The sequence below is a fragment of the Electrophorus electricus genome, chromosome 4 (assembly GCF_041902795.1).
Source record: "Electrophorus electricus isolate QZ-2024a chromosome 4, ASM4190279v1, whole genome shotgun sequence".
Lineage (NCBI taxonomy): Eukaryota > Metazoa > Chordata > Actinopteri > Gymnotiformes > Gymnotidae > Electrophorus > Electrophorus electricus.
The window spans coordinates 33,409,705-33,427,936 of record NC_137500.1 but is presented as its reverse complement, the minus strand read 5'-3'; the positions used below and the strand labels follow the sequence as shown (position 1 = coordinate 33,427,936).

At 38.9% G+C, this 18,232-nt stretch overlaps 2 protein-coding genes across 4 annotated transcripts; both read left to right on the top strand.

Annotated features, from left to right (window-relative positions):
• Nucleotides 1-2,613: 2,613 nt before the first annotated feature.
• cops8 (COP9 signalosome subunit 8) lies at nt 2,614-13,679 on the top strand. 3 transcript variants are annotated; one of them, XR_014123382.1, is made up of 8 exons: nt 2,616-2,790; nt 3,381-3,451; nt 3,543-3,591; nt 4,233-4,365; nt 10,487-10,594; nt 11,177-11,239; nt 11,672-12,550; nt 12,648-13,679. XR_014123382.1 is itself a non-coding variant. In XM_027005653.3 (7 exons), exons 1-7 carry the CDS (start codon nt 2,719-2,721, stop codon nt 11,749-11,751), a joined length of 576 nt encoding a protein of 191 aa, XP_026861454.1. In that variant the 5' UTR covers nt 2,616-2,718; the 3' UTR covers nt 11,752-12,573. The 3 variants fall into 3 exon arrangements, 2 of the variants coding, with proteins under 2 accessions (XP_081569497.1, XP_026861454.1); XM_027005653.3 differs by lacking the exon at nt 12,648-13,679 and having other exon boundaries at nt 11,672-12,573; XM_081713371.1 differs by lacking the exons at nt 10,487-10,594; nt 12,648-13,679 and having other exon boundaries at nt 2,614-2,790; nt 11,672-12,573.
• On the top strand, nt 4,761-8,477 carry trim63b (tripartite motif containing 63b). The gene has a single exon (XM_035536124.2). The coding sequence runs from the start codon at nt 6,980-6,982 to the stop codon at nt 8,021-8,023; it is 1,044 nt and encodes a 347-aa protein (XP_035392017.1). The 5' UTR covers nt 4,761-6,979; the 3' UTR covers nt 8,024-8,477.
• Nucleotides 13,680-18,232: the final 4,553 nt, after the last annotated feature.

Below are 18,232 nucleotides of genomic sequence, written 5' to 3'. Positions count from 1 at the left end.
GTCAAATAAAAAGTCACAACTGTAATAAGAAAAGCTGATAAACTGTTGGATGAAGTAAATAAACATAAAGAGAAAACATGCTTGCAGTGAAATCTCCACAAGTTCAATCTGTTGACATTTATGCCTAGAGTGCTGCCACCTCATGACTAAAAGGCTCATAGCAGGGATGAGGGAACCAATTTATGTGAGCAACGTAAGCATTGTTTCTCATCCAGGTTCATAATATGTTGCTATTTATAACCTGAGATCCAGTGTGAGAACAAAAAGTTCAAACAAGATTAAAAGGAGATAGACCATTTTCCTGCTACTCCTACACTTCATGAGATCCATAATGACAGCAGTGGGCTACTACTAAGCAAAAGTGAATTATGACCACTGGGTTATATATATACATTGCAGTTTATATAGTACATTTTTATATAAAAGGTTTAGTATAGTAAACAAGGGTTCCAAAGAAACAGGATGTTGTGGACAGAGGTCTTTCAGAACTTCAGAAGCACTTTGTTTGCACAGCTGATGAAGGACTCTTACTATTTTTACCTCTTCTAAAAAAAAGTCCAGTGGGTGGTCTTATCTTCTAGTGGGTGGTTTTATCTTCTAGTGGGTGGTTTTATCTTTTTACTGTGTTGGAGCATTCTTAGATTTGTACTCTTCTCGACTGACATGGATGTCATTTCTGCATTTGTCACCTGGGCAGATGTCTTCTAGTTGACTTTTAGTGTTGTCCTAGATTGTCCCACTGAACTCTGGATGAAGTCCATTAAAGTCTTAATGACAATACCAAGCATCCAGGTGTGTGGTATTGAAATGTATGATTTGTTATAGTTGATCTAGACAATGCTAAGGCTGGTCAGTCTGGTCTTAGAACACTGGTGGACACTGTGGTGTTTTGACCCTTTGGTGTTGTTACCAGTCCTTTCTGAGCAGTGCTGATTTACTTGTACTTGCACAATTGTTCCTTCAGCATGGTGGCTAGTGTTTCCGACAGGACCTTCCATGTTGTGACAGTCAGGTTATTGATCTGTATTGGATGGTGTTTTGCCCTTGTATGGGTCCTTCACGACAGCCCGGAGCTGATAGTTAGCATTTGGTTAATTTGTTCTGCTAGGCACCCTTGAAGAGCTGTTAGTTTTCTTTAGGCAGTACTGTTCACAATATCAAGTACTTGTTCATATGAGCTACTTTTCACAATATCAAGATGCTCTTATCCAGAGTGACTTACAAAAGTGCTTTGTCATTTACTCATATAATAAATCCTAGCCAGTACAGTAGGTTAGCGTCCAAGATACCAATGAACTAGAATACTGTAGAAATACAGGGATCAATGCTCATACCTAGAAGTGCAAAATACATACGTTCTATCTCAGACAACAACCAGTACAATAAACAATAAGTACTAGAGGTTGGTAGTCAACAAAGGAGCAATCAATATCAGTGTGTAACGCGTGGTGGCCCGAGTGCCGCATGGCGAGGGGCAGGACGCAGACTCCAGCGACTGGGACCTACATTTATTAACATTTAAAATAGAACACTAACTGCACTCACAAAAATGACACACGTTTAATACGAACATGAAACGGTTAACATTTAAACACGGACGATAAACACAAATACTTTTAACAACGATAAAGGGAACATTACATCCACACGCTACGCCAACAATGACCAACGACGGCGCACACCCTGACGTGGGTTTACACACAGACAGACGAGGCGCAGGCGTGTAGGCGTGGCCACAAACGAAGGTCCTCCCACTGCACGTGGCTGGCCAAACCACGTGCCTCGCGGGAGGCGAGCGTTCCGTGACACGATCGCAAAAAACAATACCCTACAATAAGTGCTAGAGTTTCAGATAGTCAACTCTGGAGCAGGGTCAGTGGCCATTTAAATATTCCACAAATAGATGGGTCTTCAGTCTGTGTTTGAAGACTGCAATGGAGTCTGTTGTCTGGACAACTAATCCTAACCCTGCTCACAGTATCAAGGCCCTGTGAAACTTAGCAGCCAAGCAGCGGGTATACCATTAGCAGCAGATATTTCTAATCAATGTTGTTAGTGAGTGTTTTTAATTATTTTTGCAGTCCTGACATTAAACCATGGAAGTATCCATGAGAGTGTTTGCCTAATAATTTTTGCCTCATCTGGGCTGAATTACTGTTAGAAACATTTTACTGGGCTGTCTGATTTAAAACAATTAAAGATGCTTTTGTTCATCACTGAGCTACATTTTTGTCTGGCATATTATACACAAAATAATTGCTCAAATATAGAACAACTATGTATTTAGGATTTCCTAGTGTGAGTAAAACTAAATATTTATTCAGATTTAAACATAAGCGTATAAATTACGACTTTTGTTTGCGTAAGAAAACCCTGAAAGCTGCACCTTTAAAGTCCTCACCTAAGAGCTTTCAGAAGCCGCTCAGAATATGCCTCTAAAAAGTGCCATGTATTGCCTGTTACTATTCATGCGTTATGCGAATGGTTTGTTTATTATAATTATTTTATAAAATCTAAAATAACAATATTTGTAATTATCAGCCATTAAAAAAGTTCCTCAAAGTCATTTAACATCAAGTCCAATAGGCGTCAGCATTCCCGGAAGTGTTTTAAATCGCAACCCCATGAGGAAGAAGCAGCCATTAGTCGACATTAGCAGACATTTCTCAAAGCTGTTAGTAAACTGGCACATCGTCGCTGCGGCCGAGCTCTTCGAAGATGCCAGTGGCAGTGATGATGGGCGAAAATTACCAGAAGCTTCTGGAACAGTGCGAAACGCAGGAGTTAGAGGTAAACTGGTGTTAGCACTGGAAAACGTCCGGGTTCACTTGAAGTAATTTAGCGCTAGCTAGTTAGCTACATTAGCTAGATTGAATAAGGTGGGTTGTCTGGCTAACGCTCTGTATTTCCATCGGATCTGTCTAAGGGGGGTTGATGTTACTGTACTGGGTTCTCGGAGGCACACAGAGCTGTTGCTGTAATGTACGAAATGAGGTAGCTTTAGCTATTTGCCTAATTTGCACTTGCACTCTGCACATGTTATTTATCTAGGTTAACTCGCTTGCTAGCTGTGAAGGGTAGTTTAGTTTGTACGTTAGATTAACGTTAAACTAGTTCTCTAGCAAGTAACAATTCATGACAGACGTTTTTGGCATTGTCGCTATAATCGTCATCATCTAGCTAGAATCATTAGCTGGAATAGTTAACTAACTAGTTAACAACACATTTTCGGTGAGCTATATAACGCTACAGTATCGTGTTTATATGACCTAAATTCATTTACAGACATGTTTTGATTAAAAAGTTAAGTTTTATTCATTACGGCACTGTTTCAAATTGTCCGTTTTGTGATGTTTCATGAAATCCTTTATCATTTGTAGGCTCCAGGTGGCATTGCAACTCCACAAGTGTATTCCCAGTTACTTGCCCTTTATCTGCTGCACAATGATATGTGAGTGTTCCTTCATTTCCCATTTTAATATCATTACATTCTGTTGCACTGATCATATATCAAACAGATGTACTGTACTGTGTTTATACAGGAACAACGCTAGATATCTCTGGAAGCGGATTCCCCAAGCAATTAAAACGGTACAATTCAAAATTTCATGCAAATGCTGAAAATCCCTCCTTTCACCATGCTGTAACCGGACTTTAGAGCTCATGTTTTTGTGCATTCTGTTAATTAATCTTTCCTTCAAATTCTGAGTTGTGAGGGCTAGTTTTTGAAATGATCAGGTTTATTATTTATTGACTATTGACAGTGAATGAGTCCTTTTTATTTCAAGTTTGCAGTGTCTGATGTTTGTACAATTTTGCCAACTTATTACATAAATCTGTGATGTGCAATTTTTTTTGCTTTGGTCCTAGACACTAATTTTAATTTTTGTGTGGTTGGCTGGGTCAGTACTGTATAATTTACTACATTCGGCCAGTTCTTTTTTTGGTGGTGGTGGGGGGGGGGGGGTCACTATTTCTAATCCTGACATGGCATTTATGGTATTTAAGGCTTAAATACTTTTGCAAGGGACTGTATCTTAAAAGTACAGTTTATGTTGTATTTTATATATTTTAAGTTGTACACCTGTGTCTAAAGATATTTCACAAAGTTGTGATACTTTCTTTTCAAACAAACCATCAGTTCTTGACCATCCTTTGGTTATGCTGGGGCCATTTCTGCACAGCATTGTATTTAAATGACAAAATACTGTTATCATCCCCCCTCCCCCAAGGCAAACCCAGAACTGGCAGCAGTTTGGGCAGTAGGACAACGTATCTGGCAACGAGACTTCCCAGGAATCTACAGTGCAATAGCTGGCTACCAGTGGTCTGAGACAATTCTCCCTGTAATGGAATCGTTAAGAGGTACTTTCAGATTTACCAATTAAAAATGGCCTGGTATAATAATGTTGTCAACATTAGTGACCAGTGTTTCAGGATTACCATTTGACATTGAAATTATTATACTAATAATATCTAATTTGCTGCATACTAAGTTCATTACTGGGATTTTGATAAGTGCTGATATTAATTTCACCACAGAGATTATACATTTGATTGAATCTCTCTTGAGCAGAAAAAAAAAATTCAATAAATGACATTATAATGAAAAACAATTTCAAATATGACATTATAATCAGCACTATTGCTTCTATAACTATATATATATATATATATATATATATATATATATATATATATATATATATATATATATATATATAATATAAATATATATATATAATATAAATGGAAAAACATGAAATGCAGCAGTTAGTATTATTTGGTGTAGCTGAAGTTTTGTACCCTATCCTTGTTTTATTATCTGTCTGAAATTGTGGAGATAAATGTTCCTGTTCACCATGTAGGCTCATAGGCCAGTAAAGCTAATTGTAAAAGGATTACAAGCTAAACTTCATGTCCGTTGCTGTCAAACACTTGCTTCCCAGCCTTTAAATATGTCAGTAATGTCACACATTCTGCATGATGTTTGGAACACAGTACTGCTTACTGTAAACTAAAAGTTTAAAAAACTACATGGTGTAGCTGATAGCTGTAACATTACAGGAACAGCCGTCTTGCATTATTGCAGTCACTTTCCTCCATGTGAACTAGAGCTGGAAAGCAGTATGTTGTGTAGTTTCACTCGGTCATGAATACAGAATGTCCATGATTTTATTTACAAATGTATTTTACAAAACTGTCAAGACAATGGGTTTCAGTGAATTGTTGGAGGAATGAATATATAGAAGGGTCAGATCAATTAGTAGTCATTATGAAATATGGTTTGCTGCTAGAGGTGCTAGAGGAACAGCTGTCTTACAATAAATAAATAAATCAATCAATCAAACAATCAATAAACATATATAAATGGAAAAACCAGTGAATGGAGCAGTTAGTATTATTTGGTGAGCAGTTATTATTATTTAGTAAGCCTTTATCCACAGCTTGGTGGCATTTGCTTAAGAATTGAAGGAATAGCAAAATGTTTATTGTGCTAAACAGTTTTCTGGGTCATTTTGCAACTTTAGTAATGGACATCAATCTGTCCATATTCCTGAATTGTTTGAGGAATGTCCTTCTGCTAGAAGTTCTAAGACGTCTTATCCTGTATGCTCTAAATAGAAACTTTTATTTCATGTCGTCATTTCACATACGTTATCAGTATGATAAAATAGGATAGTTTATCGTCAGGACAATATAGCCCTGTGTTATTTTAACCTATGCACAACTCTCTGCATTTTGGACGTCACCTGGATGTGAACATGTCATACAGAGCCAAATCCCCATTTAAAATAAAAAGCTTAATTGCCCTGTTTTGTTTGCTTTTTGGAGGCTAGGCAAAGCAAGTTTTTGTGAAGCACTTTATGTACAGTAGCAATTCAAAGTGCATCAAGGAGTTTTAAATAATAAAACTTATTGCTTCTGAGATCTCTCACTGCAGGAGGGCTATGATATTTTTAGTTGGCGAAGAGAAGAAAAGTTCAGGTTGACCTATAAGTGGTTTATCTTTATTAAAATTACTTAAATAATCGATTTTACATTGTAGGTTGCCATGCATGTAGCATGCCCATTTTGCCCAAACTGTATTACACATTATGGTATCAGCAGGGGGCAGCAGTGTGTCCCTGTTGAGGTGATGACCTCTAAACCAATCTGTGCATTACTCACTTGATCCCCGTGTGCCTGCACCTCACACAGACCCAGGAAAGAAGTTAAATATAAACCGTTCCTCATTTAGCTGTGCAATCTCTGTGTACAGTTAATCAAATGACTAACGGATGATTCAGAAATGGGTTACTAAGTAAAATAAGCATGATGAATACTTAATTAAATAATTATTTTTGCTCTTACTCTGAGACTTCTGGACAAATGACAACTTGTATGAAATTAAGACAATTGTTAAAATATAAGTTTATGTACTTATGGAATAGTTTTTTAAAGTCTGTACTATCAAAGTATACAATAAGAGAAACATGTAGATGGCCATTACTCATTCTTATTTGATAAATGTCAAAGCTCTGAAGCATGTTTCAAATAGAATAGTTCTCTCTCCAAAATTTGTAATAGTAATACAAATTGAATTAAAAAAAAAAAGTTTAAAAGGCTTTTATCTGGTTTAGAGTTGTTTTGTAATTTAATCATGCAGTCTTATGACAGGCATATGAGCCGTGTTTATCATTGCACAAATGTTTTCTGATTGAGAATCACTGAGGAGGGGAGCCTCGATGCACTTTGTGACATGATGCATGCAAGGTGATGTGGGGGGGGTGTTGCTTCTCCGAAAAGAGACTTGGAAAACAAGCTGAGAAGAATGTGTGTGCTGATTGGTTAGGGGGTATTAAGTGTCACCAGCTGAAAGAGGGTTGTATAAAACCCTGGGCCGCTCTGATCCCAGCAGAACTCACGGCTGGAAGGACCCGTGTTTGTAGTAGTGCCACAACTACACAGTAGACGTGCTTTCAAATCATTCAGTGAAATGGAAATCCAGAGGACTGGCTCCCTGATGGGGTCATCTAGCTCAATGGAGAGTCTGGAAAAACAACTTAGTTGTCCAATCTGTCTAGAAATGTTCACCAAACCTGTGGTGATCCTTCCGTGTCAACATAATTTGTGCCGCGGATGTGCTAGTGACCTTTATGACTCTCGAAACCCTTACCGGTTTTCAGGTGGTGTCTTCAGGTGTCCCACTTGCCGCTTTGAGGTGGTTCTTGATCGTCATGGTGTACACGGACTTCAGAGAAATCTTCTAGTAGAGAACATTATTGACATCTACAAACAGCAGCAAGAAGGCAATGGTAGAACCTCAGAGGTTCCTCTTAAATCTAAGGGCTCCCCTGAACCTCTGTGTGAGGAACACGAGGATGAGCGGATCAACATCTATTGTGTCTCCCACCAGGTTCCAACTTGCTCCATGTGTAAAATATTTGGTCCGCACAAAGACTGTGAAGTGTCACCGCTTGCTGCTGTTCACCAGGCCCAGAAGGGTGAGCTGAGCAATGCGATTGATTCTCTGGTAGCAGGAAATGGTAGGCTGCAGGCCCTGCTAAACCAGATGGAGGAGGTCTGCAGAGCTGTTCAGGACAACGCTCACCGTGCCAAGCAAGGACTCGGGGAACGCTTTGACACACTATATGCGACACTAGAGGAAAGGAAGAATATCCTCTTGGAGCGTATTAGCGAAGAGCAGGATGAAAAGGTCGCAGCCTTGCGTAGGCTGGCCAGGTGTTATGGAGACCGCCTTCAGGCCGCTACAGAGCTCACTGACACAGCGGTCCGAGCTCTAGAGCAAAGCAGTGCAGCAGATTTCCTACAGTCCTCAAAGAGCCTGATTGAACAGACTAAGGACGCAGCCAGGAGTTCCCTAGCTGAGGAGAGACCTGAACCTGGATTTGAGAAAATGGACCATTTTACTGTATCTACAGAACATGTCGAAACATTATTATCTAAAATGGACTTTGGAGCAGATGATGGCAGGAACTATGAAGATGCAGGAGAGGGAAGAGTCGGGCACAAACACTAGAGGAGTAAAGCGTTTACAATTAGTATCTACTATTCTTCGCTACTAGATATTAGTAGAGGGTGAGATAATGTCTCACTGAAGGTGATGTGATAAAAGAAACTGGCGAAGCAGTTTGTGTTAACAAAATGGCAGTTTGCTGTGTGTGTGGACTGGCAAATGGCAGCTGCTGGTATGCAGAATGACCCCTAAGTTACATCCACATTACACTAACCCTAACCACATTATTCAAGGAAGTTATAAAAATGTCACCAAAGGACATTTTGTCTACTTTTTAAAAAATGTTTTGGTTGGGTGTTCAGTTTTTACTTTTGGTAATTCTGATAATTTATTCCATTATGCTGTTCTAATGACAAATGGGGGGGGTGAAGCCTGTCATCCTGGCGCTTGTGCTTATACTGTTATTCATGAAGTGAGTGCAGCATGCTGAAATAAAGTACTTCAGAAATCATCATAACTAAGCTTCACTTTTGCTAATGTCATTGGTTGTCCTATTGCATTACACTGAAAAACATTTGATATCCAGACACATTTTACATCTGTATAAGAACTCATTTACTAATCAAATATTTTACTGGTCTTCATCATGTCATCTTTTTTTCTTATGAAAGACAGCAAGATATTTTTAAAGCATAGAGAGAGGAGACCTTGGAATAGTATACACTGCACGGAGGACAGGGGATCCTATTTCTGGGCCCTGCCCACATTCTCCACTGTCTTGCTCAGCAACTCTTGTTGCTTGTTAAAGTGGAGAGTGGACAGCCTGGCCCTTGGAGACCTGTTGGCTAGCACTTGATCATTCTGTTCAACTGTTGTATAAATAATCACAAGACAATGTTTTTAAACACATTCCTGGGCTGACCTGGTTACGAACCTAGCATTTTCTGAGTAGAGTACACTGCTCTTGTGAGACAAAATGTATCCACCCAAGAAAGTTATCTGCCAGATAGGCTAGAAGTTCACACTACTAGTCATTCAGCTTTTGAAAAGTTATTCTGCAGCTGTTTAGTGTGTTCCATTGTAGAGCACTGAGGAAATCTCCCATCCCCCTGCTGTTAATACTCCATGCTATGCTGTCCATGTTCTATGTATTTTGAGACCATCTGGACTATTGGCAATGGTGCTTCAGTGATTAAGGTACTTGACTAGTAATTGGAAGGTTGGACTTTTCAAGTCTGCAATCTGTCAGTTCATCTTCAACATTATGTAATTCTTTTTCTCAAAGAGGCAAAGACTTGGCCAATTCAAGCCCCACTATGACCAGGTTGCCACTGTTGGGCCTCTGAGCAAGGCCCTTAGTTGTAGGTCATTTGGGATAAAATCTTCAGCTAAATGCTGTAAATGTATTGATATTAATCAATATTGACCAGTCCTTATGATGTACCACTAAGTGAACCATTAGTTACAGGCATCCAAAGAAAATGACTATTTTACTTTGCTCTTCCCTGCTTATTTTTGCATTTCCCCCACACTGAGATCCCACATCTGTTAATACTGTGTCTATGCAGCTGTTTATAAACAGACGGTGTTGCCATGGTGTTAAAGTCCTGGGTGCTAAAACCAGCAGTACTGGCTGTTAATAGTGAGTCACGCCAGGATTTAATTTAAGGCAACAAAGAATGTACTGTTTGCATTTTTCATTTGCATCATTAGGCTTTGGTCAAAGTAAGCTGAACTTTAGTTCATAGTTATTTGTTGATCTAGTTGGTCGCAGTGTGTAAGCGATTAGATGTGTTTATGAAATGTTTTATCATTTTAGAGCAACAGTGCCACTTGCTGGAATGCAACAGTCGTGACACACACTTCAGATGGGCTATGCATAGGGTGGTACTGTTGGACCCTTGTCATTGTTGTGTGCTTGGATAAATCAGATTGGCTCATGCTGCTCTGTGAATGTCATCAACATTGTCATCAGTAGTGATCGACCTTTGTGGGACCGATGTGGTTGTTTCCAGGATTCCATGCCACTGTTTTGAGAGTTGGTTGGATGATGACCAATCAGATGCTGATTTTTAAATAATTTTTCCAATACCTGGTTATTTTCAGAATTAATATTTGCTTGCCAGTATTTAACCAGTAAGCACAATAAATTGCTTACTGGTAAATTGCTGAAGGTCAACATAACAGTAAAATGTTCCGAGTTCTGATGGCTGTACTTCTATCCTTCTAGTGCTCATGAGCATTATGCATGTTTGTTCATAAATATCATTGGCTTATGGTACAATATTTATATGTATTTATCAGAGAACCATGCCAGCAGCTGAGAAGGAACACTGCTGTTTTCTTCCTGTATGCCGGGTGTTTCCATGTACATAAACATGAATATTTTACCTAAACATATTACCATTTGAGATCTAACAGACATGTTCTGCCCTTCAAGTAGTGGAGTGTATCTTGGTAAAGTATCTTGGTAGATATTTAAAGTGGTCTGTTTCTTTTCAAGCCGTTTTTCCCTCCCCCCTTCAGACTCGACCCGCAGGAGGGCGTACAGCCTTGTGGCCCAAGCTTACACCTCAATCAGTGTCGAGGACTTGTCCTCCTTTGTAGGATACTCAGTTGAAGAGGCTGTGAGGGGTAAGAGTCTGTATCAAAGTGCTGTGTTCAATCATGAGCTTTCTATGGGCTGAGCATTTCTCTCCATCAGAACTAATTATTCCTTCTGAGGCCAGCTGTGGCATAAGTTGGAATCTGTTTCTCATTGTTATTTCAGTTCAAAGTGATCTTGCCAGTTGAAAGTCACAATGGGCTGAAATAGAGTGTATACAGATGTTTGAATTTGTCTTTCTGTCTCTGCCCCATCCTGCCCATCTGTGTAGTCCCACCTTCCCCACGTCTGACTCATGCTTTTTTGCGCTTGATCTATTGGCATAATTGTCTGTCTGCCGTCTTTCAATGTCACTGCAAAATAACCTAAATAAGTTTGAAATGTTCAATATTTCAGATGTTTTTGCTATATGTTGCATTCAGTTTTCACCATGGCCAACCAGGATTATATTTATATCCATCTTGAAAAAGTGTGTCCCTTTGTTCTGTTAGATAGACAGTTACTTCATATATTTAGATAGATATTTGATTATAAAACTAATTTCTCCTAAAAGGTCTACGTGGATGTTTTGTATGAAATCAGTAAGGCTAATTTGTTGTCTTTTTCTGTAGGTGTGGTCAGTCACGGGTGGCAGGCAGATCCCAACACCCGCATGATAATGCCACAGAAACCAGGTGGGGGCAGTCTTTCATTCTGTTGGAAATGAAAACTTGACAGTTTCCCCCATCTGAGTCATTCTGCTAAAATGTTCCTGACACCACCCCCGCTTCTTTTCTCTATGGTTAATTCATAACACTCATGTGGAATGCACAAAGTGCTGGTCATAGGCTCTGCCCACCTCTGGTTTGGGGTTCTGTACTGTGTTTTACTCACAGTTCTTGTTGCATGTTTTCACTTTATTATCTTGGGTTTTATTTCTTTTTTTGCAGTAATGCACATTGTTGTATAATGCGACTGTTTCTATGGTCGGGAAAGTTGTATAAATAGAAGGCTTTTGGCACAAGTTTTTGTTTTTCAGTTTTCCGATCAAGTTCAGAAAGAAGGGTGCTCAAAGGAATCCTTTTTTCCTCTTCTCATGTTGTCTGTATCTCTCCCTCCCCGCCCAGATCCACCCCCGGTCACTCTGGTTCCAAACGAGCAGCAGCTGGCCAGGCTCACTGACTACGTGGCTTTTCTTGAGAACTGATAAAGCAGCCATTCTCTCAGCTAGTGTGTCTTATGCACAGCAGAAGTATGCGCTTCCTGTTCTTGGCTGAGACTGACATTCAGGATTCTCTCATACAGATTGTTTTAAAAAGTCTGTCCAGGCTCAAGATGGGACTTCCTAACCCTGTGTGTGTTTGTGTTTGTTGAAAATAGTTACTTACTTTAAAGACTCATGTACAGCCTTACCATACAGTTTTTGCTTGTGAAATGTAGACATACAAGTATTCAAGTAACGCAAAACTTTGTAATTTATTGTTCAGCATAAAGATGCAGTTTAGTTCTTCCTTAAAACGCATTATGATGCATATGTGTTTTATGGGACTTCTTTCTCTACTTGAATGATGATTCTGAAATTTGCTCTGGCACAAACTCTGTCAGTTACCCCAGTAGTTTTGCATAACAAGGAAGGTCCCCATTTCTAATCTAAGACTCTTTTCTCGTATTATAAAATAACACGAGTTTGCCTGCTGGAGTAGATGCTGGTGTGTATATTGTAGAATGTTTGCATGACCCATCACTAATTATGGTGTATGGCAATTTGCAAACTTCAAAACCTTGCAGTGAAATGTACTTTGAGTTCATAGTGAATACTTTACAGATGTGCTTCGAGGTGGTCATACTGGAATGCTGTACACTACTTTGACACCATCTGTAGAGACCTTTTAAAATGTACTGAGATCATTCATTGAAAAAGCCCTCTTTGTATTGTAATGTCTGATGTTTCTACAGTAGAGGCATCCTCAGTACAGCAGTACTGGAACTGCAGTTCACCAATTAAAGTAATTCACATTTAAACTTTTAACTGGATGATTTACTTTTGCTAGTATTTGTTTTCCCAATTTGTTTGTTTTAAATATTTTTTTTTTCTTCTTTCAGTGTTTCTGTAGATGAACCACCTACAGACTGGATTTAAAAAAGGGCCAGTTACAAACTGCTGGCATTTGGTTATAATTCTGCAACATGTTAACTATCAAATAACAACCTTCAGTAGCTGAGATGTGTAACGGGTAGACTTGGACTATGGCTAATTTTTTCAAGTCTGCAATCTGTCAGTTCATTTTCAACATTATGTAATTCTTTTTCTCAAAGAGGCAAAGACTTGGACCAATAATCATCTGTAATCTTTCCCACAGTGCACATAAGAAAATAATCTGCTGATGGCAGGTTTCATGTACTTTTAAAGTGGAAGCTCATGGTGACTCATGTAGTAGAGGAAATATTTACTCACTCCGCTCAGAACATCAGTGCCGTGTAAGTGACCCAGTATTACAGTCCACGCAGTATGTTGCATCTTAACTGTCTACCAGGCTATTATTTTTTCTGTTCAGAGGTTCGCTAGAAAGTGTTGTTGTTTATACCTCATCTTAGTTGGTCCTATTAGGTGAGCACAATATAAGCGTTCCATTAATGATATTGACCAAGACATGGATTATTTTTGTGGTAGCTTTCAGATTTCATTTAAGGGGGTTCCAGTCTAAATCTGTCCTTACATTTATCAAAGGCAGGGATGAGTGCAGCCAGCTGAGGTGGGATGTCTTTGACTTCAGCAGAAGGGTCATGGTGGCGTGCACTACAGCATCTGGTGTGCATGTGTAGAGAATAACAAATACTCATCCATGTGTTGGATGTTCAAATATGTGCAAATAAATTAGCTCACTATTCTGGGTTTTCATAGTAATACTGTTGCCTTAATTCAACGGTGATTACTGCTTACACCGTCTTTCATTTAAATCCACATTTCAGCTCTCATTCTTTACTCTGACTTTACTCTAACATCTTTTGTTATAACGCGTGATGGTATGCCGAGAACCTGTCTGGATGGTGATCTCAGAGGTTTAATTATAAGATGATATCAGAAGTTTAATTAAGTTAAATAAACACATTGTTTACTGTGCAGGTGTGAAGTCACTGTTGGTGGGGTTTAGTCTTTGTGGACCTTTAATGGGTAGAGTTGGGTTAACCCTAGGAGAATCCATTATGGTGGAGAATTAAGTCGTAATGTATACTAGGAGGAAGCAGGATAAATCCCACCATGATGAAAAGCTTTACTGTGCCAATTAACTATTAATACATGAGTTAGAAGTGAAGAAGTCAAACAGATATTGGTATGGAGGATCAAACATGGATGAAATCTAATATATGCTAAGATTACACAAGTAACAATAAAACAATCATGAAGCTATTGTAAAATAAAAACGCCGGAGAGCACAGTTCATGCTAATAGTGGATATATGCTAGCCAGCCAGGAGGCTTTCATTTACTGCCATAAATATTAACATCTAAAACTCTTAGCTGTTTTGTAGCCTTTAAGGAAAAAAAGAAAATGCATAAATAAAGTCTTGGGTGGAAATGCCAAATGAGATTCCTTACTACAGTATTTGTGCTTATGTAGCCCATGTATATTCTTTTTTTTTTTAACTTGTATTTAAATAGCCAAGCCTCACTGAATGTGTTTATTTATACACAGTTTATACACAGTTTCCAATCCTTTATATTTCCCATAGCCAGGTGTGCAAATGTCACATTAGTCACTGTTATTACTGACAGTGTTGTGAAGCTTCTTTTCTCTCCTGTATGTGCTCTAGTGATGGGCAGTCCTACCCCAGCCTGAGCTGGTCAGTAAGTGCAGTAGTCATTCGCATTCAAAATCATCACCCAGTAAGTGAAGCTTGTACGCCAATGTACAAAAGCTCAAGGAGGGTTATTTTTTTTTTTTTTTTTTTTTTTTTTTTTTTTTTTTTTTTTTTTTTTTTAGGAAACTCATCACAGATGTCATTTAAAACATGCTTTCCTGTGTTCAAACAGGGAAAAAAGACAGAAAACTTTCCTTAAATGCATCGATAAGGTTACTCTTTGGACAGTAACAACCTTTTATATGAGAAAAACCATTATTCCTTAATCATCATGGCATAGTAATTAAGTACCCTCAAATCACCAAAGTGAAGGCAGATTAAATCTCTCATTAACTGTAAATAAGATTTTCTTGTTACAGCTAAAGCTGCTTTATGTTTTATAGACTTCAGAAAGAACATTAGGCTCCTATTTAATGCATTATTCCTCAGGAGAAACATCTCCCTATCAAAATGTGCATAATTTTTGCAGGCTCTCTTTTTTTGGTTAAGATTCAAATAGAGAATAGTACAGTATTACTTTACTTTTTCAAACTTGGACCACAAAACCTGCAGTCCCACACCCTAGCTGACCCTTGGTTCTACTGCGGAGATTCTCAAATCTTCACCCAAATCTCAGTCAGGATGCCAATATTACTATTTTCATGCCCAGAACAGAACACTACATTCAAAGAGCATGTTTTCAGTGACTTAAACAGTTTATTAAAGGGTTATTATAAAGCGTTTATTGAATTTAGGTAAACTAAACCTCTGCTGCTTTAGGAGAAAATGTTTCTATGTGAAAAGATGAGTCACGGGCTGAGGTTGGAACTGTGAGATGACTGAAGAGACTCTTTGGTTTTACTATTTAATCAATGGGGGAATTTATAAGATCCTCTGGAGAAGCTGAGAGATTTGTCCTAAAAAGTGATCACTTCAAACTCTTTCCTGCTGAACAATACAGATGTCTGAAGATTCTTTTTGCTCTAAATTTAAATAGTATACTTATTCAGACAAATGTTCTATGAGGTTTTTTATTTTCTTTACCTCTTTGGTCCTATAGTCCATGTATGGATCCTTCACAAAAGCACAAGGACAAATTTGCTTTTTAAACAGGATGTTTTAAAATCTATAATTACCTCCAGCTGTGCAGACCCAAGCAGTCTTTGTACAAAATAAAAACAGTGCAAACTACTCTTTGCACTCTCTGTTTGGCCTGATCTAAGGAGCACCTTGTTAATTTAAATGATGCTGATATAACAAATTTTGCCCTGGAGGCACATGTTTAGAACCACCCCCTTTCCTAAAGTAAACTGAAGACAGTGAGTTAAATAGTAGCGAGACCGCTGGCCTTATAGAGGAGTATCTTGACATTCTCAGACAGGAAATAGTATATACAGCTTGGCAAGCACATACAGAACTACTTACCCCTGAGCACTGGTGCAGCTCAAGGCTGTGTGCTCTCTACCCTGCTTCTCTCCCTATATGCAAGTGACTGCACCTCTGATCCCCTACAAATCAAGCTCTTCAAGATTGCTTAAGTTTGTTTTTGCACTTTGCACTTTTTCCATATTTCTCATCATAGTTCATGCATCTTTGTAGATGTAGAAATGTCTCATTCCATCCAGCGTATGTTTGTAAAGTATCAATCATTACGTCTGCTCTTATACATAGAACTGCTTTCACATGCAGTCTATATTTTTGTAAATAACTACATTTAGACTATTGGCATTGGAAGTTGTGACCAAGCCCATTTGTCCCTGATTATAATAAAAATTAAAAAACTAAATGTATTTATATAGACCTTTTTTACAACAGATGCTGACACAAAGAAGCTTTACAAATGTCCAAGCCCAAGCCCCCAGTGAGCAAGCCTAGGGTGATAGTGGTGAGGAAAAACTCTCTAGAGCATGAGGAAGAAACCTCAACCAAGGGGGGGGGCATCCTCCTCTGGCTGACAACTCCCTCTTTATAATAATAACTTTTATTTTATTATTTTGCATTCTCCCTCTATGTAAGCATCAGATTCACCAGAAAAGCTGTCTCTGGAAAAATCTGGCATCTTTTGGCAGGAAGATAAAACTGGGTCATGCTTGGATCCAGCAAGAAACTTCTCATATTCACAAATCCAAGCAATGAGGTTCCATGATACCTGAATCAGGCTTTGCCATGTCAATCCCAGTCCCCTAAATTAAGTCCCATAAGCAGTCCATGGGGTGTGGATGGAAGTCCACAGGTGAGGCCCTAGAACTCTGCATGATCTAGAGAGATCCTGCATAGAGGAGATGAGCTTGTTCTGTGTTCTCCCACTTCAAGCATTATGGGAAAAGTCTCATTTCCTTTATCTTGGCTGCACTAAGTACTTAATGCTTAGTGTCTAAAAAGTGACGGTTTTCAGAATAATAACTGTAGACTGCCACCAACCTGCAGTTGTATCAGAGCAAAGCTGCACATATTCATCCACCACTTGGTACCTTCTCATGGGCTGATAGATTCCAGTAAAGCTGGATACACCTGCCCCCTTAGCACACCTGCCACTTTAGCACACATGCCCCCTTAGCACACCTGCCTTCTTTGCACACCTGCCCCTTTGGCTGAAATATCTCTGCTGTGGTGTTTGGCATCATGTTGTCTTCAATCATTTTTCCCCTGATTTTATGGTTTTGGACAATAAATGATAAATGCATTTCTAAATGTTTTATAAATGTAAAATTATTTTATGTTTTATAATAAAATATTTAACACATTTGAATGTGATCTTGTGTCCATAATATTAAATGTTGGTAATGAAACTATCCTGTAGAATATATTCTCTCTTTGTTCTCCCCTATACTCATATTAGTTTACTTTTCTTTAGTTTTTAAACGTGTATATTTCTTTAAATAAGGTTCATGGAAGAAGTGATGTTGGGTTTTTCATCTTATGAGTTAGTAAAGAAAAAAACAGTAAATTGAATGAGAGGCAGTGACTGAGAGCTGTTTCTGGGTGGTGTGAATGTAACAGTTGATGTTGGCTTATTATAAATAGTCTTTTCACAAGAAAGCACAAACTGCCTCAGTGGAACCACCATAAGATTTTCCTGTTGTAAGTCGCTAGTCCTCCTTTCTGTAGTTGTAATGGATTGAGATCATGCAGTGCCCGCAAAGTCCTTCTGCTCAAGAAGGCTCATGTACAGGCCCATCTAAAGTTTGCCAATGAACACCTGAATGATTCAGAGAAGGCTTGTGAGAATGTCATGTGGTCAGATGAGACCAAAATTGAGCTCTTTGGCATCAACTCGACTCGCCGTATTTGGAAGCAGAGAAATGCTGGATATGACCCAAGAACACTATTCCCACTGTCAAACATGGAGGTGGAACATTTTGCTATGGGGCTGTTTCTCTGCTAAGGGTACAGGAAGACTTCACCGCATTGAGGGGTTGATGAACAGGGCCATGTACAGTAGGCTCTTGAATGAGAACCTCTTGGCCTTAGCCAGAACACTGAAGATGGGTCGTGGATGGGTTTTCCAGCATGACAATGACCCAAAACATACGGCCAAGACAACAAAACAGTGGCATAAGAAACTCATTTAAGATTCTGGAGTGGCCTAGCCAGTCTCTAGACCTTAATCCCATAGAAAATCTGTGGAGGGAGCTCAAACTTCATGTTGCCAAGCGACATCCTCGAAACCTTCAGGATTTGGAGTAAAGAGGAGTGGGCCAAAATACCCCCTGAGATGTGCGCAAACCTGGTGACCAACTACAATAAACGTCTGACCTCTGTGCTTGCCAGCAAGGGTTTCTCCACTAAGTACCGTCACGTTTTGCTTGAGGATCAACTATTTATTTCACTTAATCAAATACAAATTAA